This window comes from Grampus griseus (genome assembly GCF_964374135.1).
Source record: "Grampus griseus genome assembly, chromosome: X".
Classification (NCBI taxonomy): domain Eukaryota; kingdom Metazoa; phylum Chordata; class Mammalia; order Artiodactyla; family Delphinidae; genus Grampus; species Grampus griseus.
Genome location: NC_138999.1, coordinates 126,543,309 through 126,570,428, shown reverse-complemented (window position 1 = coordinate 126,570,428; position 27,120 = coordinate 126,543,309). Strand labels below are relative to the sequence as shown.

The following is a 27,120-nucleotide window of genomic DNA, read 5'->3' as shown; positions in this document are numbered from 1 at the left end:
AGAATGACTTCAGAGATGAGGAAATTTATGCAGAGGTGAGTCAGTGGCGCAAGGTCATGCAGCTGGTGAATAGTAGAGCTAAGATCCAAACACTCCTTTTATGGAAACACAACACCTGTGAACAGAAGATATTTTTCTGTTTTTCTGAAGCCCTATCACCCTTTCTGGAGAGCCTCCAGGATGAAGACCTTGCAGAAGACACAATCTAATTTTCTCTTGAAACATTCTTCACAGCTGTGGAACATACAGTCAAGGGTATCTGTGGCACTGTGGCAGGAAGCATAATAATTAGCAGAGTAAATTCTATTCTTGAGGGAGTTCCTCTTCCCTGGTAGATTCCTCAGCATGAAGCCCTCTATCTCCAAAGCAGGACATGGCCCCTGTGATTTACTGCGAGTGCCTATGTCTGAGTCCTTGAGAAGAAAACCGAGTATTATTTGTGTTTTACTAGAAGAATTAATACACCAAGGGGAAAGAATTTTGAGTAGAAGCACTACTGTGGGCTTCTAATGACCGGAAAGTAGCACTGCCTCATGCATTCAGACCCCAACAGTACGGAAGTTAGGACTGATATCTATGAAAAACTAGTTTCTAACCTAATTAATCTGGTACTAACTTAAATAACTCCTTACCTTTTTCATGCTAAAACAGAGGTCAGGGAAATGATGTACTAATGTAACAGTCTCCCTCAGTCTCAGTCATATTTGTTCATCTTTAAGAGTCTTTCTTCTTGAAAAGCAGTGATGAATCTATATGAAAAGGAATCTCCTAAAATGTCTCCCTTCAGCAATTATTGCAGTTCATGAAGAAATTTAGTTTGCAAATACTCAGAAAACAGGTGGACTTCTGATTATGAATGTGATGGAGTAACTTGTAGTAGACTAATACTTTCACCGAGAATAACCAAGAAATCCAGATAAAATTTTAAAATGTCTGTTTGAAGGCACTAGAGCATGACGAGGCAGCCAGGACTTTGGAAAAGAGAGGCAATGACACTCTGCAGCCATTTTTTTCCTCAGAATGTTTGCTGATTCTGGGCATGAGGTAAACGGGTGGGGATATGAGTGAGAACATGAACTGAGGACCTCTACTAAGAGGAGAGAAACCAGCAGAGCACTGGTAGAAAGAAAGAGGGGAAACTGAGCCCAATATTCTGCCAGTTTTCCCCTCAAGATATTTACCAAACTCTGAAACTGCATTAACTGAAAAACTAAAGAAAAAAAAAAGAGACTGTCAAACTAGAATTTTAAACCCAGGAAAAGTGTCTTTCCAAAAACGAAGGCAAGATTTTAAGCAGCGTGGCATCATGGGTCTGAATCTCCCTAAATTTGAATCTCTCACATAAAACAGATAAAGTGCTAGAATAATAGAACAAAAACCCATAAACAACATCTACAACAAAACTAGGTAAAACATACCCCAATGAAACCCAAAATATGACCAGGTAGAGATCATCCACTAACAGCCATGAAACAGTAAAGCGTCAGCATCTGCTGAGAGGAGGAAGGGATAAAAATGGCACCTGCGGGCTTCCCTGGTGGCGCAGTGGTTGAGAGTCCGCCTGCTGATGGGGGGACACGGGTTCGTGTGCCGGTCCGGGAGGATCCCACATGCCGCGGAGCGGCTGGGCCCGTGAGCCATGGCCGCTGAGCCTGCGCGTCCGGAGCCTGTGCTCCGCAACGGGAAAGGCCACAGCAGTGAGAGGCCCGCGTACTGCAAAAAAAAAAAAAAAAGGCATCTGAAATACCTGAAAATAGGAATACCCCAAAATAGTCAACATGTATTTACTGCAAAGCACAGCAGAACATTTTAGGAACAAAAGTCACAGGAAAGAAGGGTTCTGTACACGCTGATGGAGGAGTAACTACAAGGCGTTTGAGAGGCTGAGCAATGTGGGCTTGAGAAAATCTAAAACTTCATCTTCTACTCTGGGATGAAGTAAGGTGGAAGAAACGTCACTCCCATAGTTAAGACAAAAAATAAGCCAGATTAACTTCAAATTCATGAATTTTTCTACTGCATTGGAGAGCTGAGTTTGCAGAGCAGCACACTTGCCCAAAATCTGAGGAGATACAGTCCCTACCAGAGGAGAGGAGACGTGAGCACTCACTGATCTGGGGTAAGCTTACCAGAAACCAGTAAGAAGAGTTCCGCTAGAAACAAACACTAATGAACTGGTGAAGGCAGGTTATGGACTGGCAGGATAGGAGGAAGGCTCTGAGGGCCTCAGAGACTGGGGGGTCTGCACTCTGTTGCAAGCGCTTTCTCCACGAATCCTGCTGGGGGCTTTCAGAAAAGCTCAGAAAGAGCCCTAAGAATGGACCACTGCGATGCGGTCCTTGAAGAGAGGAGCGTTAGCCATGCAGGAGGAATACGAATCTCAACCCCATGCATTTCCTCTATCTCCCCCAGGGAAAACAATGCCTTTCTCTGTGGGGAAAGGACAACACACTCTAGGGCAATGGTGGAAATTCACTGCAGCTGGGAGAAGCAAATGGGGAAAAAATACTACTCCTGGGGGAAGGGCAGAAATATACACTGGGATATATACAGAACCACATACTCCTGAGGCCATACCGTGGACTTAGCACCTAAGACTGAGATTTGGGCAGAACAACAGAAAATGCCCACATCCCAGTTCCCCACATCACTAACTAAATAAATTCAAGTAACTAGTAACAGCATAATAGTACTGGGAAAGGGACAGAAGAGGAAACAGAGTATGCAAAGATACCATCTGAGGCACAGTGTAAAGGGAAGACCTAAAGTTCAGTGTCGAAAAGACATTGCCCTGGAAAACCAACTCTCATGTTAAGCACAAGGAATCACCATAGGAATTTGAAGTCTGTCGTACACTGAGGGTGGACATAGCAACAACAACCTCAAACCCAATCCAACTCCTAACCAGGTTAACTCAAAACTCTGTTCTAAAGACCCAGCAGAAGGAAACATGTGCCCATTTCCAGGCATAAAATCTTCATACCTCATTCTCTACTGGCCTACACGATATGTTTGGCTTCAAACAAACAAATAAAAACACACAAAAAGGTAAGAAAAATCACATTCCCAAGAAACAAAGTGATCATCAGAACCAGAATCTGATATGACACAAACACTGGAGCTATCAGACAAGGAATTTTAAATAATTATGGTTAACATGTTAAAGGCTCAAATGGAAATGGTGGACATTATGCAAGATAAGCAGGTAACTGCAGTAGAAAAACACACACTAAGAAAGAACAAACTAGAAATGCTAGAAATGAAAAGCACAGTAGCAGAGATAAAGAATACCTTCAATGGGCTCACCAGTAACCTCAACACAGCCAAAGAAAGAATCAGTGAACTTGAAGATCAGTCAACAGAAATTACCCAAATTGAAACACAAAGAAAATTTAGAAGAATATCCAAGATAATATAAAACAGTCTAGTATGAGTCCAATTGGAATCCCAGAAGACAGAGGGATGAGAGATTATTTTATTTTTATTTTTTATTTTATGACAACATAATGGGTGAGAATTTCCCAAAATTAAATGACACACACCAAACCACAAATGCAAGAGGTTCAGAGCCCCCAGTAAACCACCTCTTGGCATATATTCAAACTACTGAAAACGAAAGAGAAAATCTTGAAAGCAGCCAGAGAAAAAAGAAACTTTACATAGAGAGAGAAAAATAAGAATTACATCAAATTTCTCATCAGAAACCATGCAACTCAAAAGTCTATACCCAGAAAATATCTTTAAAAAAATGCAAGGTGCCATTGCTGGTGCCAATGTAAACTGGTCCAGCCACTTTGGAAAACAGCTTGGCAGTCAGCTCCTTAAAAGGTAAAACATAGTGCACTCTGCTTCTGCTGTAAAAGGTATAATAGTCTGATGACAGAGGAGTGGTTTCACATTTAAAAAATCATCACCTGGAACAAAATAGAGAATGACTAGTATTATATAAACATTGTATCTTAAATAGTTTATTCAATCTCTTCAAAAAATAGTTTAATTTACTGAAATAAACATTTTTTAAATGTTACATATAAGTTTATCATGCAAACCAGAAATTTTACTCCTAGGTATGAAGTAAAAAGAAAACATATGTCCACACAAAGACTTGTAAGCAAATGTTCATAAAAGCATTACTTATAAAAGCCAAAAAGTGAAAACAATTCAAGTGTTCATCAACTAGTAAACAGATAAATAAACTATGCTATATCCATGCAGTGGAATACTGGAACAAAAAACCGATACATGCTACAAAATGGATGAACCTCAAAAACATTATGCTAAGTGAGAGAAGCCAGATGCAAAACACTCAATATTGTACAATTCAATTTACGTGAAATTCCAAAGAGGGCAAATCTATCGGCATAGAAAGAATATTACTGGTTGCCTGGGGTTGGGGGTGGAAAGGTGACTGACCTATGGTATGGGGATCTTTGGGGGTGATGACAGAATTCTAAAAGTGGATTTGGGTGATGGTTGTATGATTCTGCAAATTCACTAAAAATCACTGAAGTGTACACTTAAAAAAGGTCAATTTTACAGTATGTAAATTTTATCTCCATAAGGCTAACTTTTAAAATGAAAAAGAAATAAAGACTTTCTCAGAAAAACAAAAATAATGATGGAAATCATAGCCAGAAGTCTTACTCTACAAGAAATCTTAAAGAAGTTCCTCAGGCTGAAGAAATATATTAGGGTGAAACATGGATCTCCACAAATAAATCAAGAATGCTAAAAAGAAATAAATGAAGGTAAAATACATGATTTTTCCTATATTTAATTGACCTAAAAGATAACTGGGGGCTTCCCTGGCAGCGCAGTAGTTAAGAATCTGCCTGCCAATGCAGGGGACATGGGTTCGAGTCCTGGTCCGTGAAGATCCCACATGCCACAGAGCAACTAAGCCTGTGCGCCACAACTACTGAGCCTGCACTCTAGAGCCTGTGTGCCACAACCACTGAAGCCCACAGGCCTAGAGCCTGTGCTCCACAACAAGAGAAGCCACCACAATGAGAAGCCCGTGCACCGCAACAAAGAGTAGCCCCCACTCACCGCAAATGGAGAAAGCCCGCGTGCAGCAATGAAGACCAAATGCAGTGAAAAATAAATAAATTAAAGAAAGAAAGAAAGAAAGAAAGAAAGAAAGATAACTGGGTGTTTAAAGAAAAAATAGTAAAATATTGTGCCAGAGTAGCTATAATAACACCAGCAAAAACTTCAGGACAAAGAACACTATTAGAAATAAAGAGGATCATTACATAATAAAGAGGTCAATTCTCAAATAAGATATATAACAGAGCTTAAAAATACATTGGACAGGGACTTCCCTGGTGGCGTGCCTGCCAATGCAGGGGACATGGATTCGATCCCTGGTCCAGGAAGATCCCACATGCTGCAGAGCAACTAAGCCAGAGCGCCACACCTACTGAGCCTGCGCACCACAACTACTGAAGCCCGCGTGCTGCAACTACTGAAGACCATGCGCCTAGAGTCTGTGCTCCGCAACAAGAGAACCCACCACAATGAGAAGCCCACACACCTCAACAAAGAGCAGCCCCCGCTCGCTGCAACTACAGAAAGCCTGTGTACAGCAATGAAGACCCAACGCAGCCAAAAAAAAAATTTGGACAAAAACTGATACTACTGAAAGGAGAAAAGGACAAATACACAATTACAATCAGAGACTTCAACACTCCTCTCTAGGTAACTGACAGAACATGTAGGCAGAAGATTAGTAAAGCTATAGGTTACCTGAACAGCACTATCAACCAATCTGACTTAATTGGTGTGTGTGTGTGTGTGTGTGTGTGTGTGTGTGTGTGTGTGTGTGTATAAACGCCACTCAACACATTATTCTCAATTGCACATGGAACATTCATAAAGATCAATCATATCATGGGCCACTAAAAGAAAAAAACCTCAATGGATTTTAAAGAATAGTGATCATTAAAAGTATGTTTTCAGAACATACTGGAAATCAATAAAAGATATCTATAAAGGATACTGCTAAAAATAGAACTACCATATGACCCAGCAATCCCACTACTGGGCATATACCCTGAGAAAACCGTAATTCAAAAGGATACATGTGGGCTTCCCTGGTGGCGCAGTGGTTAAGAATCCGCCTGCCAATGCAGGGGACACAGATTTGAGCCCTGGTCTGGGAAGATCCCACATGCCGCGGAGCAACTAAGCCCGTGCGCCACAACTACTGGGCCTGCGCCCTAGAGCCTGTGAGCCACAACTACTGAGCCTGTGTGCCACAACTACTGAAACCCACATGCCTAGAGCTTGTGCTCCACAACAAGAGAAGCCACCGCAATGAGAAGCCCGTGCATGGCAACGAAGAGTAGCCCCCGCTCACCGCAACTAGAGAAAGCCCGGGCATAGCAACGAAGACCCAACGCAGCCAAAAATAAATAAATAAATTTATTTTTTTTAAAAAGATACATGCACCACAATGTTCACTGCAGCACTACTTACAATAGCCAGGACATGGAAGCAACCTAAGTGTCCATCGACAGATGAATGGATAAAGAAGATGTGGCATATATATACAATGGAATATTACTCAGCCATAGAAAGGAACGAAATTGGGTCATTTGTAGAGACGTGGGTGGATCTAGAGACTGTCATACAGAGTCAAGTAAGTCAGAAAGAGAGAAACAAATATCATATATTAATGCACATATGTGGAACCTAGAAAAATGGTACAGATGAACAGGTTTGCAAGGCAGAAATAGAGACGCAGATGTAGAGAACAAATGTATGGACACCAAGGGGGGGAAAGCAGGGGTGTGGGTGGTGGTGGTGGGATGAATTGGGAGATTGGGATTGACATATATACACTAATATGTATAAAGTAGATAACTAATAAGAACCTGCTGTATAAAAAGTAAATAAAATTTAAAAAAAAGATACATGCACCACAATGTTCATTGCAGCACTATTTACAATAGCCAAGACATGGAAGCAACCTAAGTGTCCACTGAGAGATGAATGGATAAGAAGATGTGGCATATATATACAATGGAATATTACTCAGCCATTAAAAAGGAACGAAATTGAGTTGTTTGTAATGAGGTGGATGGACCTAGAGTCTGTCATAGAGAGTGAAGTAAGTCAGAAAGAGAAAAACAAATACCGTATGCTAACGCATATATATGGAATCTAAAATAACGGTACTGATGAACCTAGTGGCAGGGCAGGAATAAAGACACAGATGCAGAGAACAAACTTGAGGACACAGCAGGGTAAGGGGAAGCTGGGACGAAGTGAAAGAGTAGCATTGACATATGTACATTACCAAATGTAAAATGGATGGCTAGTGGGAAGCTGCTGCTTAGCACAGGAAGATCAGCTCGGTGCTTTGTGACCACCTAGAGGGGTGGGAGGGAGACGCAAGAAGGAGGGAATATGGGGATATATGTATACATATAGCTGATTCACTTTGTTTTACAGCAGAAACTAACACAGCGTTGTGAAGCAATTATACTCCAATAAAGATATTAAACAAAATAAAGGTCACTGTTAAGAGAATGAAAAGACACAGACGGGGGGGGGAGTAAAAATCTCTGCAAATCACATACCTGAAGAAGGACTTGTATTCAAACTAGATAAAGAACTCTCAAAAATCAACAATACAATAATCAAGACAGTGTGGCAGTGGAGGAGGTGTAGACACACAGATCAGTAAAACAGAATAGAGAACATAGAAATAGATCCACACAAAGATGCTCAATTGACTTTTTACCCCCAAAAAAGTAAAAATTGATAAATTATACCTCATCAAATCTAGAAAATTTTGCTCTGTAGACCCTGTAGAGGAGATGTAAGGACAAATTATAGACTGGGAGAAAATTCTGCAGATTATATATCCCACAAAAGATCTGTATCCAGATTATACAAAGAACTCTCAAAACTCAACATCGAAAAAACAATTCCATTAGAACATGGGCAAAAGACATGAAGAGACATTTAACCAAAGAGGATATACAAAGGACAAATAAGGACATGAAAAGATCTTCAACATTGTTAGCCGTCCAGAAAATGCAAATGAAAACCACAATGAGATATTACTACAAGTCTCAAAGTGGCTAAAATAAAGAATTGTGGCAACACCAAATGCCAGAGAGGATGCCGGGAAAATGGATCACTTACATACGCTGATGGTTGAAATACAAAATTGTGCGGCCACTCTGGAAAATAGTTTGGCAGTTTCTTTAAAAACTAAAAATGAACTTATCAGATGTCCCAGCAATTGCACTTTGGGGCATTTATCACAGGGAAATCAAAAGTTACGTTAGTGCAGAAACCTGTACATGAATGTTCATAGCCACTTTGTTCGTAATAGCCAAAAACTAGAAACTATTAAAATGTGTGAATGGTTAAATTGTGGTACATCCGTACTATGAAATAGTATCTAGCAATAAAAAGGAATGAACTATTGATACAGGCAACAACTTGAATGAACTTCCAGGGAATTATGCTGAGTAAAAAAAAAAAATCTAATATCAAAAAGTTGCACACTATAGTACGATTCCATGTATACAACATTCTTGGAAAAACAGAATTATACAGATAGAGCACAAAACAGTGGATTCCAAAGGTAAGGGATGTGAGGTAGGAAGTGCTGCAGGCTATAAAGGGGTGCGTATGAGGTGTGATGATCATATAGTGATGGTAATGATGTCTCAGTTTTGTACCTTGATTGTGGTGGAAGTTACACAAAGTCACATGTGTGATACAATTGTATAGAAACACACACTTGCATGTGTAACTCATAAAATCTGAATAAGCTCTGTGAACTACACCAATGTCAATTTCCTGGTCTAACATTATATTCTAGTTATGCAAGATGTTCACACTGGGGGAGGCTGAGTGAAGGAACGTCCCTGTAGGTTTCTTTGCAACTTCCACTAAATCTATAATTATTTCACAATAAAGTTTATAAATTTAACAATAAGAAAATAAGCACCTTTAGATTCAAGTTTGAGAAGCACTGGGTGCAGAGCAGGGAACAGGAAACTATGTTCTTCTGCAGACCAAATATGACCCACGGCTTGCTTTTGTAAGCAAAGTATTATTGGAACACAGCCATGCCCATTCATGGCTGCTGAAAAGAAAAAAGGAAAGGAAAGGACCACTATTTTGTAAATGGGCAAAAGATCTGAACAGAAAATTCACTAAAGAAGTCATATGGATGGCAAATAAGCACATGGAAAGATGTCCAACATAAGTAATCATCAGAGAAATGCAAATTAAAAACCACAATGAGGGCTTCCCTGGTGGCACAGTGGTTGAGAGGCTGCCTGCCGATGCAGGGGACACAGGTTCGTGCCCCGGTCCGGGAAGATCCCATATGCCGCGGAGCAGCTAGGCCCGTGAGCCATGGCCGCTGAGCCTCCGCGTCTGGAGCCTGTGCTCCACAACGGGAGAGGCCACAACAGTGAGAGGACCCCACAAAAAAAAAAAGAAAAAAAAAACCTACAATGAGATACCACTACACACCTCAGAATGGCTAAAAAAAAGAAATTAGCAATACCAACTGCTGGAGCAACTGGCATCAGCAGGATGTGGAACAACTGGCACTCTCACAGCCTGCTGGTGGGAATGCAAAATGGTATAGCCACTCTGCAAGAGTTTGGCAGGTTCTTATAAAGGTAAACATCCACTTACCATGTAACCCAGCAATCCTGCTCCTAGATAGTTACTCAAGAGAAATGAAAACAAAAAACCTGTACACAAATATGTATAACAACTTAATTCATAAGAGACAAAAACTGGAAACAAACCAAATGCCCCTCAACTGGTGAATGGATAAACAAAATGTGGTACATCTATACAGTGGGCCACTATCCAACAATTAAAAGGAGTGACCTGCTGATACACACAACCACATGGATGAATCTCAAAGGCATTTTGCTAAGTGACAGAAGCCAGACCCAAAGGACTACATACCACATGATTCCATGTAATTGACAATCTGGAAAAGGTAAAACTATAGGGATAGATATCAGACCAGTGGCTGCCAGGGTTTAGGAATGAGGGGGGGTGGAATACAAAGAGGCAGCACCAGGCAATTGGGGGGGGGTGATGGAACTTTCTGTACCTTGATTGTGGTGATGGGTACACGGCTCTGTGCTTCAGTCTGAAGTCATAAAAAAGTATACCATAGAAGTTTGCTCTATGTAACCAAATAAACCAAAATAAGATCCCCCTGCACACCCACCTAAGTGAGAGCATGTGCTACCAAGGATGTAACGGGAACTCACACACTGCTGGTGGTAGTGTAAATTGTTACGGCCACTACGGAAAGCTACTTGGCACCATCTGCTAAAATTAAACATGTACATCCTGCAAATCCTCAATTCCACCTCTAGACATATGTGCAACAGAGGCATATATTTACCAAAGAAACTAAATACCTGGCTATTCATAGCAGCTTTATCTGTATTAGCAAAAACCTGGACACTACGCCAATATCCGCAAACAGTGGAATAGATCAATCAATCATAGTCCAGTCATAAAATGGAATACTGTATGGCAATGAGAAGAAAGGAAGGCTGCTCACGTGACAACCTGAATGGATCTCAAGCAATATTAAGTATGAGAATCCAGACAATAATAAGAGTACGTAATATAGGATTCCATTTATGTAATCAAAGATGTTACAAGTCAGAATAGTGGTTACTCTTGGGCAGAAGTAGTGACTTGGAAGGGATTACAAGGGAGTTCTAGCAATGTTCTATTACTTAATATAAATGCTGCTTATTGGTGTGTTGACTTTGTGAATATTCGTTAATCTGTTCACTTAATATTTGTGCATTTTCCCTGTTTGCAAAGTATACTATACTTCCATTTAAAAAGGTTTAAAAGCAGAGTATGTATATTTCATTTTCTTTCCTTTTTAAAATTTAGGTTTGCTGGTCAAACATTCTTTGATGCCAAAGGCAAGGACCAAAAATCAAACAAGAAAACCTTTGTTCCTGATTGGACAGAAGGATGGAAGCAACTTTTGATTACTTGCTCTATCATGAATGGTGCCAGGGGCTTCACAACAACCAGTAGAGGTGGGAATTTTATTTCCATTTTTAGAGATGGAGAAGACCCAAGGACAAGAAGATGAGTGGTTTCAACTATGATTTGTGATTCAGCATTTCTAGAATGATGATCTTTGGGAACATCAGAGAGAGAAAGGGCTCTAAAGAGCATCTAGTCCAGCCTCTTTATTTTACAAAAGGAGAAAATGTTCTGCAGAAGAGAAAGGGGTCATTCAAGGTTATCCATCTACTGAAAGAGAAGGGACTAGAGCTTCAGTCTCCTAAGCGCCATCCAGTGTATGTCCAATGCATCATGGCCATCGTTTACAGACAAATCATCAAAACCCTTTAAGGAATGGAGGGAGAAAAGCATTAAATTGGGAGTTGAAAGATCTGGATCCTATCCCAGTTTTGCCAAGTAAGCTTGACTTTCCCCTTTGGGTTTTAATTTCCCCACCCGCGAAATACAAGGTGACAATACAAAATCAACAAGAGATAGCAAGTCTTGGATCCATGACAGAGGTAGATCCAGGTTTTGTGGGACCTGAAGCTTCATAACACTTGAGGCCCTCGTTAAGGATAAGAATACAAAATTACCAATACAAAATCAGGAACAAAAGTAAATATTTAAAATGAGAAAAGAAATACAACAGAGTACACATTTGAAACAGTCGACGAATGCTAGACATATCTCAAGATTCAGGAAAAATGACAATAAACTGAAGCATATGTTTATTAATTGCCTGCTAAGCCTCTGTAATACATTATTCCCACTTTTCTGTTATAGTCGGAGACTCACAGGACTCAGCACATAGTCTTCCTCACAGCTAAGATTTAGTACAGCAATGCAGCAAGGACACAAAGGTGGATCACAAGGGGGAAAGATACAGGCAGAGCCTGGAAGAATCCACGTGCAGACTTCCTTATGCTCTCTCCTTCCCACGTGGAACCACACAGAGGACACTCTTCCCTCAGCAGAGAAAACACGGCGACGTGTGTGATGTTGCTGCCCAGGGCAGCCCAGATTCAGTGCCCACGGCTTTTCTTCGAGGCTGTCCACATAGACAGCGTCTGCCTAGCGTGCACCTTCTGGGAGAATTCCAGACTGCCAGAAGGAAAGCAGGGGTCCAGCGTAAAGCACTCTGTATGTATAAACAGTCTAAGCACAGTGAGCCATTCTCATCAGTTCTCCATTAACTGGGGACACTCTGAGAGCCACGATGCCAGATGCCAGCAGAAGGCCACCCTCACAAGCAGGTCTTCCTAAGCACAGCAGTCTCAGTCCTGCTACATTAACTTCTGCACACCACTCAATGTTTGGACTCTTGTTTCGTGTCTGTGCTCACAACCTCAGGAATTCTGAAGAATGCCATTTCACACAACCCCCATCCAAACAGGAATATAAACATATCTTGTGTTTCTAACTGCATACACTGCACACTGCGTATATTCCTGACAGGACAGAACTTGTGTTCGTTGAGTTTACATATCTGATTCATGACTGGAAGACTTTCCCACAGTCTAGCTTCTGGCTCCATATATTGTGAACCTTGATGCTCTTCCACTGTCAACATACTTCTGGTACCTAGTGCTGTAAAGCACAGTGACATCACAACGTTCCCTCCAGCCTCACACCTCTTGTCCTGGTACCGTGCGCATTGGCACGGTAAGCAGGAGTATTCCTGGAAGCAAGTTCAATACAAGACGGCTAGCAATAACTTGGAACATGTACAGAATTGGTTGGGAGCCCCTTAAATATGTCTCTCCAAATCCAAACTAAGTGTATCCCAATTTAATGTCCCCTTAGCCAGATTCCCAATATGCCCATGGCCACTGTATTGTCACCCAACATAAGAGCAGGAGTGATGGAGACAGCAGAATGGAAACAGAGATGCTCTGAACCAACTGTGGCTAAAATACCTTTTGCAGATTTTACAAACCATACGACTAGCGCATACCACAATGCTAGGGCCCCTTCCAGGCCTGTCAATGCCAGTGACTCTGAAGCTTGATCTTAAACTTCATTAGCTTCGCTGTGCATCTCTGGTCCAGAGAGTTACAGAAGGGGAACCAACACTGAGAAAAGGCTTGGGACCCAGATAATACGGCAGAAGGGAGGAGGGTACCTAACCAGAGGCAAAGATAAGGCAATCAGGATGAATTCCAGATAAACAGAGTGCAAAAGCACCTGGGAACGAGTGATTAGCACGTGACCTAAGGGATGGAAAGACAGCCTGAACTGGGACACAACACAAGGAGCCCAAACTACAGAGCTGTCTTTCCTCCACGGCTGAGGCAAGAAATCTAGCATGAGGTTTGGTAGACACCGAGTGGGCAGGACGAGAAAGCAGTTCAGGGGAGGCAGGCTTCTTGAACCACCAGCAGAGAAAAACTGTGCTGGGCCAGCACACAGTCGAATTGAGCAACGCAGAAACCAACAAGATGGCTGAGAAAGACAACCTTGTGAATAGGTCAAGACTGAATTTCCAAATGGAACAGTCACAGCATCCAATGTTTCCCGAGCTTGAAAGGGCCTTCTAGGTCCCATGTTCCATCCCCCGCCCCCCCCCCCCCCGTGGGGACAGGGAGCAGGCCAGCGGTGTAGGAGTCAGAAGGACTGGTTGAGTCCTGCCTCGGTCGCTTACTGTGCCAGCTGAGGTAAATCACGTCCCCTCTCTGATTCTCAGCTGCCTCATCTCTAAAACGAAGAGAATGATAACGCCTTCCCAGGAGCCCAGGGAGAATCCAGTGTGATACTGGGATGAGGAAAAGGATCTGGAGGCATTTTCCTGAACTGGAACACAAGGACCGGCAGGCAAGCCTGCTGTGCAGTGCAGAGCTTTGCAGGACCGTTAGCTTCGCCATTACCCCAGCGCAGACAGCAGCACAGGAGCTGTGCCCGCCCACCTCTCTGCAGACAGTTGGGTGGCTCAGAACACGCCGACTCTCGCTGACCCTTCCCTCTCCTGAACGGATAAGCAATTTAAAACTGCGATCTTGGTGCTATTTAGTGGGAACTTGACAGTACTTCTTTGGGATTAACTTGATATGAGTAACAGTCATTTTCCAAATAGGATGTATTCTGAGAAGTAGTTTTGCCAAGAAGGGAGAAAGAAGGAGGGAGAAGCATCGAAATGTCTGAAAGAGAGGGAGGAAAGCAAGGGCAGATTTGCTGTGATGGCAGACGACACTGTCACTCCCTTATGTCCCCACCAACCCTGGTCCAAGCCCTACTCTATCCTGGCAGGAAGATGTATATGGAAGGGATTGGCAGCAAAGTATGCCTTTTTCGAAGTCACACGGCTTTGGACTACACACAGGAACAAGTGACAGACTTGACGAAAACTCTGGTACCCTGGTTATTCTGGAGAATCCATCAGTGGGACCCTCAAGTGTGAGGACACATATAGCCGCTGGATTTGGCAGCACTCAACTGCAGTACCAGGGATTAAAATTTAAGGATGCTGCTTCTGGACAGCTGCGGCACACAGCAGGCCCTTAACCTCCCCTCTGAGTCGGCCTCCCCTTACATTCAAGAGAGCACCAGCCACAGGTGAGTGAGCTGACCCTTTGGGTACCATCAGGAAGTATATATACCCTGTGAAACGCATACTCCTGACTCACGCGCAACAGCTCCCCGCCCCGCAGCCTGAAGGAAGCTGTGGACCTGCTCACGAACAACACGATTCCAAGTTCCTAAGCCACACTGCATGGGAGCTGGAAGGAGGTGAAGTGGTCAAAGCAGTGAGGCTGAGCCCCTTGCCTTGGAGATGTGTAGCAAAGGGGCTTGGCCAAGAACACATGCAGGGCACAGGGACGGCCCCGCACTTCAGAAGCATAACTCAGGGCAGCAGCCAACAGCCTGGGCACCAGGCTCGGAGTGTCTATCCTGTGTCCCCACCCTGCTTGGTGGCCACACAGACCCTGGGTTGGCTGAACCTGTGTTTGAATCCCAACTCTCCCTGGGCCAACTGGGAGAGCTCAGCCGAGTCCCTCGGCGTCTGCGCTCTCGGTTTCCTCATCTGCCCGGTGGGTCTAACAGCACTGGTCTTGCCAGGCTGATTCCAGGACTGAAGGAGGTGAGATGTGGGCGGCACCTTGGCCCCAACTCCTCTGCCTGGGCTCTTCTTCCTCACCGCCTCTGATCTCCTGTCCTCCCAACCGAAAGCTCACCTCTCTGGAGTGGACTCCTATATCACCGCCTTCCAAACCCTGCCCACTCCTCAGTGCACAGCTCAGAGCCCGCCTCCCTCTGGAGCCTTCCTCATCTGCCAGGGAGATTCATCCCGGACTCTCCTGAGGCCTCACAGCACTTCAGATGGTTCTGTGGAGAGGGTCTGGTCCTGCCTGCAATGAGATTACTGACACACCCGCCTTGCTGACCCACCTCGCACATGCTGACCCCCAGGGCAGGGCCGATCTCATCACCTGCTGAGTCCAGAGCAGCACAGCAGCGTGTCGTGGCATCAAGCCTATGAGCGCCGCATGGCGATGAACAGAACTGTTCATCGCCACCATCTGTCAGCATCTAGTCAGTGTCTCCTCGGGCAGGGGCAGGCTCTGGGGACGGTACCAAGGTGACCTGGGTGGGATCATTATCCTCAGAGGGATTGCAGTCCAGCTGGGGTAACAGGGCGCACACACACACACACACACACACACACACACACACACACACACACAAAACAGAAACCGCCCAAGGTAACCTTGAACAAAAAGAGTACAACAGACAGGGTTCTGGAAGGTTGTAGAGAAGGAACGGTCCTGAAGCCAGCCTCAGAGGCTTCAGGAGGACACAGAAAGTGAGGAGGGAGGGCACCTGCCGTGAGTGAGCAGCGTGGAGGACTGGGGACCGGGAGAGTCAGGCTGCGGGAGTGGACAGTGTGGCCACTACCAAGGATGCAGGAGAGGGCCGCCGTGAGGAAGGCCACGTTAGGGTCACAGCCTCGTGAAGTGTACAGAGCAATGGCTGAGCCCGGGCCCACTGAGGGCTCATCGTCACCCCACGAGTTGAGGACTATTTTTATTGTCCTCATCTGACAGATGGCAAGCTGAGGCCAGATAAGTGCAGGCATTTGAAAGCCAAGCTCTGGGAGCCAGGGGTTGCCCCGGGCAAAGCTGTGTTTTAGGAAGCCTGGTTATGCTACAGGGGAGGCTGGGGTGACAGGGGGCCGGAGAGGGATTAGAAATCTGCTTGTGTCACGTGAGCAAAGGCCCCAGCTTTCAGAGAGCTCAGGAAACACCAGAAGAACAGGATGTTCTTCCAGAAACTTCTTCTCCTTGAGGATTCTATCTGCGGCTCCTCTACTCCTCACTGCTACTTTTGTAACGGGGGTAGGGGTGGGAAACTGAGTGGGAGAGGGGTGACAGGGAAAAGACGTTCTTGTGCTTTGTAAAAGGTGTCCGAGGAAGGCTCAGGCACAGACCCTCCAGAGGTAACCATGGTGAACTGAATATTCTGGGGAAGAGTCCACAGCCCCAGCCTCACCATGCCTGGCCACAAGTTATGCCTCCCTCCTCGGAGATTCCAGAACCTATGAGATGCACCTTTCTTAAGGCCCCTTCTGCTTTCCACCTGTCTGTCTGTGGCTTGTCAGCAAGTTCCCTGTCTTCTCCATCTCTGTAGACCCAATGCCTGGCGCCAAGGAGGTGCTCACACACCAGAGAGTGAGGGGAGCAAGGAAGGAAGGAAGGAAGGAATGAGGGTGTCCGATGGCCACTGACAGAGCTATTGATGGACGAGTCACCACACGGTCAGCTTCTGGAGGAGGGGAAGGTGGGCACACTCCCTCTTTGTTTCCCACCCGCCTGATGCTAAAGAAGATCCTTGACAAGCCCTTGGAACACACATCTACTAGACTGTTCACCTCACCAACTGAGCACAAAAAGAACACCTCTGTGTTGGGATCCAGCCTCCCTGGCGTTCAGTCTCCCCTCGCTTTCTCAGACGGTGCACGTGCCACCTCTGCCCCCATGGGAAAGCTTTCATCCTTCTTAATGAAGGGCTTGGGCAAAGCCACAAAGAACATTCTGGTCTTCTGCCATATTCCACATAGGACATGTGACATTTAAACGCACTGGCTACTCTAGCAGTTGAGCTTTCGTCTCCTTGCTAAAGTGGGTTCCCCACCTTAGCCATGACATTACTGAATTGAAACAAAGGCTGACAAGCAAAGCTCTATAGTCTGGTAAAGCAGCTGGTCTACTGGACACACACAGGAGGAGCCCCAGCAAGGAGTGCAGAAGACAGAGCACTCTACCAACACTGAACCTGGGGCACTCAACACAGCACTGGATAGAAGGGATGGAGGCCGTTTACACGAAGGCTTCTTTCTACGTGCCACGTCATTAAGATTACCAAGAAGGCACATGGATGCCAGACACACTGACAGCTGTCCACAGTTCTAAACCTTCACTTAGACCTGGAGCGTGGAGACAGGCCTCGGCCAGGGTCTGAAAGCAGGTCATTTGTTTCTGCCAGAAGTTCCCTTAGACAAGTGTCCATTAACTCTCAGAATGAGACTTCCTTATGATCTAGACTGCAACCAAACCAAAGTGCAACTCTTCTCAACAAAGTGCGACGGCTTCTTAACCCACACGGTGCTCTTTACAAAATATTTTACAGAGGCTGCCGGCACTCAAAGTTGGGAAACAAATACATTCTGTCTGCTTCATCCTTCTCCTCCTCCATCCCAGGTCAGTTTCCACATCTGTATAATTGAGAATTTTGCCCTCAACGGAAACCACTCATTCTACACAAATTTTCAATTTGTAATATAATCAGAGTATCAGTAAGTAAAGAACTCAGAATCAAAGGATGTGAAACATCAAAGGCATTCTGTGATCAGAGCCTTGCTTTTCAAAATGATATCCATGGACCAACAACTTAGGCATCAGCTGGGATCTGCTGAGAAGTGCAGAATCTCAGGTCCACGCCAGAACTTCTGAATCAGAAGCCACATTTGACAAGATCACCGAGCGATTTGAAAGCACACTGAAGTTTGAGATCTAGATCACTGGGTTTCAAACTCGGTTCTGTGGAATGCTTCATGGGCCTTTAAGAGGAGTGGGCCAGGAAGAGATTGGGAAGAAGAAGGGGTGTGGGGAGCAGGCCTTACTTCGGCTGAGCAGCCTGCCTCTGATCTCTTTGGGAGGTTGAACCCCCAGGCAGACTAAGATATTCCATGGGCACAAAGGTTGGAGAATCCCTATTCTAGACCAATCATCTCATTTTCTACATGGCACAACTGAGATCTTCCAAAGAGCATAAGGGAATTTTACCAAGACACATCATAGTCCCTTGAACACTGTTAGAGAACTCTGAAATTTACCAAGCCTGGGAATCAAGCAAAATCTTCATAGTCATTGTTGCCGGAATAACCTCTAACCTGCAAAAGTAGAAGCAAAGACAGACCCCAAGCCCCAGTGGAAGAGGACATGACGTCCAAGGCTGTGCCCTGGAAAAGCCCTGTGACATTAGTGGCATTTTGCGCCACCTGGTTTTCAGGAGAGGAGAGAGATGCACAGAGATAGTAAGTGCCAAGGCTACACAGGAAAAGAAGAGCTGACACCCCAACGCAGGTCCCCGGGCCCCAAAGCCCAGGCTCTGGATTGCATCATTCACATTGTGAGCACACACTGGCAGCCCCTCTGTGTGCCCCATGCACTGGCCCAGCCTATGAGCTACATGGACACACATCCACTCAAAAAAAGGGCAATCCATCCTCACGGACCCAGAGGATACAAACAATGGGCTCCCTTGCCAATGCCTGGGCTCCCAGCATAAGCCCTACATACGGAAAATGCAAACTCAGTTGCTATATCTTCATGGTAACAAGCATTAAGAATCTGTTTTAATATACATTGTTATGTATCTGACATCTCTATGCCTTGGGAAAGGTAGAAAGATCAAGAAGGCAGAAATGGTCAGAGGGGGAATAGGAGAAGAAATACTTTACAACGTACTGACATATTAGTTTCAGCACCTCGTTTTTACATTCATACCCCCCAAGCACTGCATAGAGCTTTCTGCCATGGAAGCTCTTATTACCGACCATCTTTAATTAAAACTGAAGTTGCAAAAAAAACAAACAACCCAATCAAAAAATGGCCAGAAGACCTGAATAGACATTTCTCCAAAGGAGACATACAGATGGCCAACAGGCACATGAAAAGATGCTCAATGTTGCTAATTATTAGAGAAATGCAAATCAAAACTACAATGAGGTATCACCTCACAAAGGTCAAAATGGCCATCATGAAAAAATCTACAAACAATAAACGCTGGAGAGGGTGTGGAGAAAAGGGAACCCTCTTGCACTGTTAGTAGGAATGTAAATTGCTGCAGCCGCTATGGAGAACAGTATGGAGGGTCCTCAAAAAACTAAAAATAGAACTACCATATGATCCAGCAATCCCACTCCTGAGTATATATCTGTAAAAGACAAAAACTCTATTTTGAAAAGATACATGCACCCCAATGTTCACTGCAGCACTATTTACAATAGCCAAGATATGGAAGCAACCTAAATGTCCATCGACAGATGGATGGATAAAGAAGATGTAGTACATATACACAATGGAATACTACTCAGCCATGAGAAAATAATGAAATAATACCATTTGCAGCAACATGGATGGACCTAGAGATTATCATACTAACTGAAGTAAGTCAAAAAGAGAAAGACAAATATTCTAAGATATCACTTAAAAGATGATACAAATGAAATTATTTACAAAACAGAAACAGACTCACAGACATAGAGAACAAACTTACAGTTACCAAAGGGGAAAAGCTTGGGGAGGGATAAATTAGGAGCTTGGGATTAACAGATACACACTACTATGTATAAAATATATAAACGAAGTCCTACCGTATAGCACAGGGAACTATATTCATTATCTTGTAATAAACCACAATGGAAAAGATTCTGAAAAAGAATAGTTGCTGTACACCAGAAACTAACACATTGCAAATCAACTATACTTCAAAAAAAAGGTGAAGTTGGAAGAGCTGGCCAGCAGATGGCACAATGAGCAAGCAGCACATTACTAGCGTCAAACCCTCCTGTTATTTCAGCCAGAAAGCTGGCCCCTTTCCCAAAGCCTCCTCGGAGTATCATCTGGGAACATTCTAGTTGGGCGATGCAACACACCAAGGCCACCCTCCCACATTGTCTTGTCTTCACCGCCTGCCCTCCTCCTTCAAATGCAGTAGGTCCAGAGGCAGTAAGCGAGGGGCCCACATGGCTACTTCCTCCTGGCACTGGAGGCTGCCACAGCTCAGGCCATCGGTGAGCTGCTCTGGGCAAACCCACACCACGTCTTCTTTCTCTGGGTCATCAGCAGCAGCAACTCCGCTCAGCCTGGGCAACTCTGGGTGCCACATGGGGCAAATCAACCTTCTGGTGCGAGCCAGGAGAATCTGGCCCCAAAGCCTGCACCCCCACCCAAGCAATAACCCTCAGAACATAAAGACCTACCGGCGTCTCTCTAATCTTCTTTCTGAAGTCAGGAACAAGAATTGGAAACCTCATCACAAGCCAGGAAAAGGAGGCCGCCTGCAGAGAAAGGCGCACGTGTACAGATCGGCAAGGACAAGCATCTGCACGCGGAGCGACACCTTACTCACCCGCGTGCCGCTCTTCTCTAACTGCTGCCTGGCCTGGGAGGCACACAGAGGTTTGTCAGATCACCGACTAACCAAATAAGTGAATCGATGAATTCTTCTCAGGGAGAGAAACAGTGGTTTGCCTTTAAAAGCGCAAGTGAGGGCATTGATCTACTGTACGCAGCGCACAGGCCTGACTCCTTAGGGTGGCCTCCGAGTTGAACCCAGTCTGGTTTCCCAGCTTCCTCTCCCATGAACTGGCTCCACAAGCACCTGGACTCAGTCCCCTGAACGTGTCTGGCCCTTCCAGGGGGCCCGTCCCCCATCTCCCAGCTAAGGAGACCCTTCTCACTTCAAGACCCAGCCCAGACGGCCCTCCTCCCTGAAGCCCTCCGCAGCCCCTGGCTCTGAGTCAGGGCTTCCCCGCTCTTCACGTTGCCCTCCTTCCGCCTCGGTTCAGACTCTGTGCTTTACAGGTCTGCCTGGAAGATGCCCCTCCCCCACCAGCCCTGAGTAACCCAAGGGCGAGTGGACACCTGTGTCCCTGCACAGTCCAGGACCCTCTCACAGGACGGACGTCTGCGGACTTAAATGGGCTTTGCCTTCTGACGCCTGGTACCCAGATCTGCCCTCTCCCATCAAGCTGCGCTGACACCGATGACGCTGACAGATGGCCAGTCAGCCAACGCCCTGGAAGCACGTCCCCTGCCCAACCCAGCGGTCGTCTGATGCACAAGAAGCCAAAGCACCTCCCACCAGGCCGGCCGCAGGGCAGAGCAAGGTGCTGCCCGGGCAAAGGCAGCTGGCGCCCCGTGCGCGCACGCAGCCACCCCTCGGGCACCACTTCTGGGTGTTGGTTCTCCCGGTCAGTCGATGTGGATCGCAAGGCCTCGGGCGCTGCGAGGGCCTGACCACGGGGGCCCACTGCGGGGACCTCTAATGCCCGTCCGTGCTCTGCAGCTCCCCGACGGGCTGGCAGAAACTGTCAGGTCGACATCGCAGGTTGAAGGGACACCCTGCCCAACCCTGCTTGCTCCCTGTCCCCTTAGTGGGTGTGAGTCCCCAGCCAGCCTTTGGCACTAACTCTCTCCCGGGATCAGCTTCCCGAGGGACGCAACCCGAGCCGGCCGGCCCTGGAGTGGTCCAAGGAGCAGGTGATGAGATGGGGTCTTGGTATGGGATTGTCATCACCCGCCTCACTGGCAATGAGGACCCCACCCCGGGGATGGGTGGTGTGCGGGCGGACAGCCCCGGCCGCAAGGCCACAGCCCAGTTGCTAGAACTTTCATGCTAGAATTTTCGCTGGGCTGGCAGGGGGAGAGGAACGTCCTGGCAGGTGAGAAGATCCAAGCGTGCGGAACGCGGGGGGCACAGGGGGAGGTGACTTCTTTGCTTTGCCGACCATAGGGGATGAGCAGCTTAGGATGAAGAGCAAAGTGAGAAAAAAGGGGGCCCCAGGGTCTCCCCAGTACCTTACAAAGGAGCCCCCATCTCAGGCAGCGGACAATCGTCCAACCCAGGATTCGACAGAAGTGGCTGAACCTCAGAGACGCTGAATGTTCAACCAAGGCACGCCCGTCCCGCCAGCATCGGAAGCCCACCTGGGCAAACCTGCATCCTTGACACGAGGACCAGGGAGACTGGGAGGAAGCCCCAGAAGAGCGGGGCTCCCCAGATGTCTCTGAGCTTCTGAGCCTGAGGCAGCGGCACACCCCTCCCCCTAAAGAGCTGGCGTCCCCAACTCACCCCCGAGGGAGCAAACATGACCCGTGTCCTTCCCCACAGGTGCCCTCCGTCCCAGGAGACAGGGTAGCCAGCCGCCCCGATTTGCTGTGGGACCTGAAGCGCTACAAGCAGGAGAGTGCAGGAAAAATGGGGAGAGGTGGTCAGCCCACTGCCAGGCCCCCAAGCAGAGCGAAGTCACCTCACAACACAGGCCGGGCGCGCCAGGCCAGGTGAGGGAGGAAAGGGACGAGCCCCTGCCCTCCCCCGCCGCCCAGGGACCGCAGCAGAGGTCGTGGGGCGCCACTGAGCGGCCAGAAACCAGGGGCTATGACGATGGCCGCCACTGACCAGGAGGCCTGACCCACCGAGCGGGGCAGGTGGTCAGTACAATACGGCTTCCCGGGGGCTCGATGGATGGGCAACCAACCAAGATACAGTCTAAGACGGACACTCAAAAGAGCAAGGACGGACGGCAGGAGGCCGAGGGCAGCCGCCCCAGTGAACAAGTCACGATCCCTCGCCCAGGTTCTGCCCCCGAGCCAGTTCTCAGACGTGGAACCGCGGACCAGGGACGTGGCGGGTCCCCAGCGGGAAGGACGCTGCAGCACCACGGCAAGCAGGCACTGGAATGACCCCCCAGCCCCTCCCAAAGGGACCTCGGGCTCCGCGCTGGGTGACCCAACACCGGGAAGCGGGACAACCAGACAGCTGGAGGCTGGTGGACACCGGGCCCAGCTTGACCCCGATGTGGAAGACGCGATAAACTCTGTCTCTGCGGCCGCTTCAGGAGGACCCCTGGGCTGGGGTTTCTGAGCAGAGGCTGTCACTGGTCCCAGGTACGCAGGGCCATTCCCGAGGGTTTGTCAGTTGGTCTTCAGCAGGGAGAGGCTGCAATCCAGTATCCTCCGGAACCAGGCGCAGGGCTTAGTGAGATGTCTGCCGAGGAATCCTTCAGAACCTGGGATGACCCTTAACGGGAGTGAGAGGATGTAAGGCCCAATGGCAACCCTGCACGCACTCCAGCGAGTAAAGGAGAAACGTGTAGAGAAAGAGCAGGGGAAACACGCCCCAGTCGTGCACTCGCGAACCTTCCTGCCTCCAGGCGATGCCTCATGGGCGTCCCTTGCTCCTGACTCTTCACATCCTCTCTGTCCTTTGTAAAGTCGCCACGGAGAGCACAGGGATACTCAGGAGGCGGCTGAACGGGCCCTACAGGCACAGAGCACAGCAGTCCTGTCATCCAAGCCCTGTGACCACGGTCACGGGATGGCAACGCTCGCTCCAGACTCCCACCCCCGCACCCCGGCCCCACTCCTGAATCTCTCAAACAAGGAAGCTGGCCCCATTCACTGGGCCACGGCCTGATGTCGGGAAGGCCCCCTCCAGCTGCGGAGGGCCTGGGGCCCGGGTCGTTGCCCAGAGACTGAGGACGCTGAAGAGCACGTAGACCCAAGAGCTCAGGAGTGCCGCAGACCTGGAGACGAGCATCTCCCGCCCCCAGCCAAAGGCGATATAACCGTCTGTAACGTGAATGCAAGCGGGGGCATCGTCAGAAGCGCACAGGAGGCCCCCTGTGCTGCGCCACGTTCCCTGCGCAGGCACCGACCCGAGCAGCGGCGGCCAAGTGGCTGCTCACGTCTGCAGGTCCCCTGCGTGCAGCTTCTTCCCGAGGTCCTGCAGCGCCAGTCACTGAGACACAGTCAGAAACACCTGCGGTTCTCAGGCTGGACCCCTCGATCTGGGCCGTGTGGAGAGGGACACGGCCAACAAGAGCTGCCCAGGGGACAGAGGGGAAGGAGGGGGCAGGGGAGCACGTCTTAGAAACAGGCCAGATGTGGGGCGGCAGGAGGTAAACCGGGAGCTGGGGCAGAGAAAACAAGGCCGGCCGTCTTCCTGCAGCTGCACGGCTGCCCCGGGGCTTGCCCTGCGTGAGTCCAGGGCAGGGACTAAAGCCAGGCACTGACCGAGTGACTTACCCAGTCAAGAAGGAGCCCTTTCTCACGGGCAGAGCGCTGGACGCCAGGGCACCGGCTCCTCGGGGACCACCAGCCCCAGGGGGCGGGCCTGGGAGTGGGCCGGCGGGACACGCCCTGACGTGTGGGGCACTTACAGGTCGGAGAGGGTGTAGGCGCATGCCGAGTCCAAAGCTGCCCTTCAAAGAGAGGAGGAAACCAGCCCCCAAGGGGCAGGAGGAGGCATCTGAAACACAAACAACCAGGGCGGGACTAGTACCCGGACCCCGAAAGGAGCTCCCACGACTCGGCACAAAAAGGACACGCAGCTCAGTGGAAAGATGGGCAAAAGGCGTTGCAGAGAGGAAACCAGCCCTACCAAGGAGGACACTAGGGAAACTGAGACTTTGGGTCGAGCCCGTCCCACACCGGTGGTACCCCCAAACGTGCGGCAGGAGCAAACTGGAACCCTCTCCGGGCCTCAAAGACGCAGTTGGGGTGGGGGGCTGGAGGCACCCAGGCCACCGGGGCCGAGATGGGGACGCAGCCGCCGAGGCAAGTGCCCAGATGGGTCGCAGGGACAGTGAGGTCTGCTGGTGCCACGGGCGGGGGTCAGAAGGGGAAGTGCACTCAGAGCAGGTGCCCTGGGCTCCGAGAGGAGACGATGTCCTGGGGGCACCGCCCCCCAAAGAGCAGTGGCGCAAACGACGAGGACTTCCTAGAAGGAAGATGGGGTGCCTCACGGGGACAGAAGCGTGTCGGGGGAGGAAGCGGAGCTTGGGGAGGAGACTCCCTCCTGGGATGTGGGCTGCGGCCCAGTCACAGGGGCTGGGAGGAAGCAGCAGCCCGAGCAGCGGAAGGCGGGAGCCGCCAGGCTGGAGGCCCGGCTGACCCCCAAGTGAGCAGACAGGAGGGAGAGAAGGCCTGTTCCTGCCGGGACCTTGCTCCTGGAGGGTGTGGGAAGCAGCAGGTGGAGAAAGCGTCACCGGGAAGTCAGAAATCAGATGGTTTGAAGGCTCGGCGCTGACTTAGCTGTACTGAAGATCAAGGCTGAGCTGCAGAGGGGTCCCTCTCCCGGGGGCAGCCACACACCGTCCCACGCCCACCTGCAACACGGCCAGGCCATTCCTCCTGCGCCTGCCCATCCGGCAGCGAACTGGCCTGGCAGCCACTACCCCGGACCTCCCCCGCCCCGGGGGACCTGGGGCTCCCCGCCTCTCAGCACACACGGGAGGGTCAGAGAAGGGAGTCCTTACGGAGCGCCGTCACAGCTGTCCCCCAACCAGCAGCCACCGATCACGGGCCTCTAGCTCACTGGGCAAGTTCCAGTTCTTCAAAACCGGGATTCGGGAGCAACGCCAGCAGCCCACCCACCATTCCCGGGACCCTCCCTCATGATTTGAAACCACTGCGACGAGGTGCTGGGGTGTCTGGACGCAGCTCGCAACCACTCCTGGGGCGACGAGCCGAGGAGGGGACACCGGCATGGAGGGAGTTGGACCTGCTGATCGCTCAGGTGCCCCGCAGCCCCGAGGCCTCACATCCACGAAGGCACCCTCTGCTCCTCACCTCGGGGCCGGCATTCCTGTTTCCTCAGGCTTCCGCAAGGAGAGAGGAGGCCAGCTCGCTGGAAGAGAAAGCAGTGCTCTGTTGAGCCAACGTCCCCTCAGCAGCAGCTGTGGCAGGCGCCCGGCTTACAGGAACGAGTAAGAGCTTGTCCTTGTCTTCCCGGGACTCCTGGAGAGCAGCTCCAGCCCGGGAAGAAGAGCCCAGCGAAGGCAGGCAGCAGGAAGGCACAGGGCGCTGCCAGAACCCCAGACGGGAGCTCCTGACGCTCGCGGCGGGCGGAGAAGGGGACGTTACAGCTGTGCCTGGGAGGAGGACAGGAGCTCGCCAGGACAAGAGGAACCAGGGCTCCAGGAGCGGGAACCGCACGTGCCGAAGTGTAGAGACCCGCAGAGCGCGTGCGCGCGCGCAGCGTGCACGGACAGCACAGGCACCCAGGGTGTTGGGCGACAAGGACGGAGAGCTGGGGCCGCCCGAAGGCCCTCCCAGGGCACCAAGGAGGTGTTGGGGCTTAAACAGGAGAGGGCTCGGCAGGGTCTTCAGCCCGGGGTCGATGAGGACAGATGTGCGGTGTGACACGGAACCGATGGCCTGTGGGGCACCCACTGGAGGAGGACAGACAGGAGGCGTCCCGGCCGCTGGGGAGACTCAGGTGACAGCAGCACCGGCCCTAGGTCATGAGGCCTGAAGTCAGCCAGTAGCAGTGGGGACACAAAGAGGAGCATTTATTCTCATCAGGCACTTGGGAGGCAGGGACACCGGACTTGGTCACCAAGGAAATGGGAGGGAGGGCTGCCTAAGCAAAGCAAGGAGGAGCAGAGCCAGGTGGGCGGCACTGAGTGGGCTGAGGCCCCGCCCCCCCGTCCCCCCACTGGGAGGAAGAGGACAGGAAACAGCTCTGAAGGGGAACTTGGCTTTGTTTGGGACATGCCAGGTCCCAGGCGCGACAGGAAACCGACTGAGAAATTTTCTTCTCACCTCAGAAAAGGCCAGATAAAGACTGTCCCTCAGGACTCGGCCAGCAGTCGCAGGGTGGCTTGGACGGGAGGTGGCCTGGGCATTCAGCCCAGAGGTGCAAGACTCAGCCCAGAGGCCCCGCCCTCTCCCCCTCCCTCCCCTCCCCCTCCCCTCTGACCCCCTCCCCTCCCCCCCCACCCCGCATCCCTGTCCCCTGGGGTCCATTCTGAGGCTCGGATTCGGTCGCTAAGGACCCTGGGTCGCTTCCACT

General features: G+C 49.1%; 1 protein-coding gene and 1 long non-coding RNA gene across 2 annotated transcripts in view; both read right to left on the bottom strand.

The window, feature by feature from the left end:
• LOC309817657 (uncharacterized protein) overlaps positions 1-23,862 on the bottom strand; it is a gene marked incomplete at its 5' end in the record, with an annotated part of 95,984 nt that extends 72,122 nt beyond the window's left edge. Inside the window, 4 exons of the mRNA XM_082646922.1 lie at positions 20,522-21,631; positions 22,122-22,267; positions 22,396-22,699; positions 23,725-23,862. Coding sequence (XP_082503048.1) covers positions 21,080-21,631; positions 22,122-22,267; positions 22,396-22,699; positions 23,725-23,862 — 1,140 coding nt within the window. The 3' untranslated portion in view covers positions 20,522-21,079. The remainder of the gene's footprint in view (positions 1-20,521; positions 21,632-22,121; positions 22,268-22,395; positions 22,700-23,724) is intronic.
• A 216-nt stretch (positions 23,863-24,078) lies between these two features.
• On the bottom strand, positions 24,079-27,006 carry LOC309839319. The gene is made up of 3 exons (XR_014298497.1): positions 26,871-27,006; positions 25,896-25,953; positions 24,079-24,573 (listed from the first exon to the last, which is right to left on the bottom strand). It is a non-coding gene; the product is annotated as an uncharacterized lncRNA (long non-coding RNA).
• Positions 27,007-27,120: the final 114 nt, after the last annotated feature.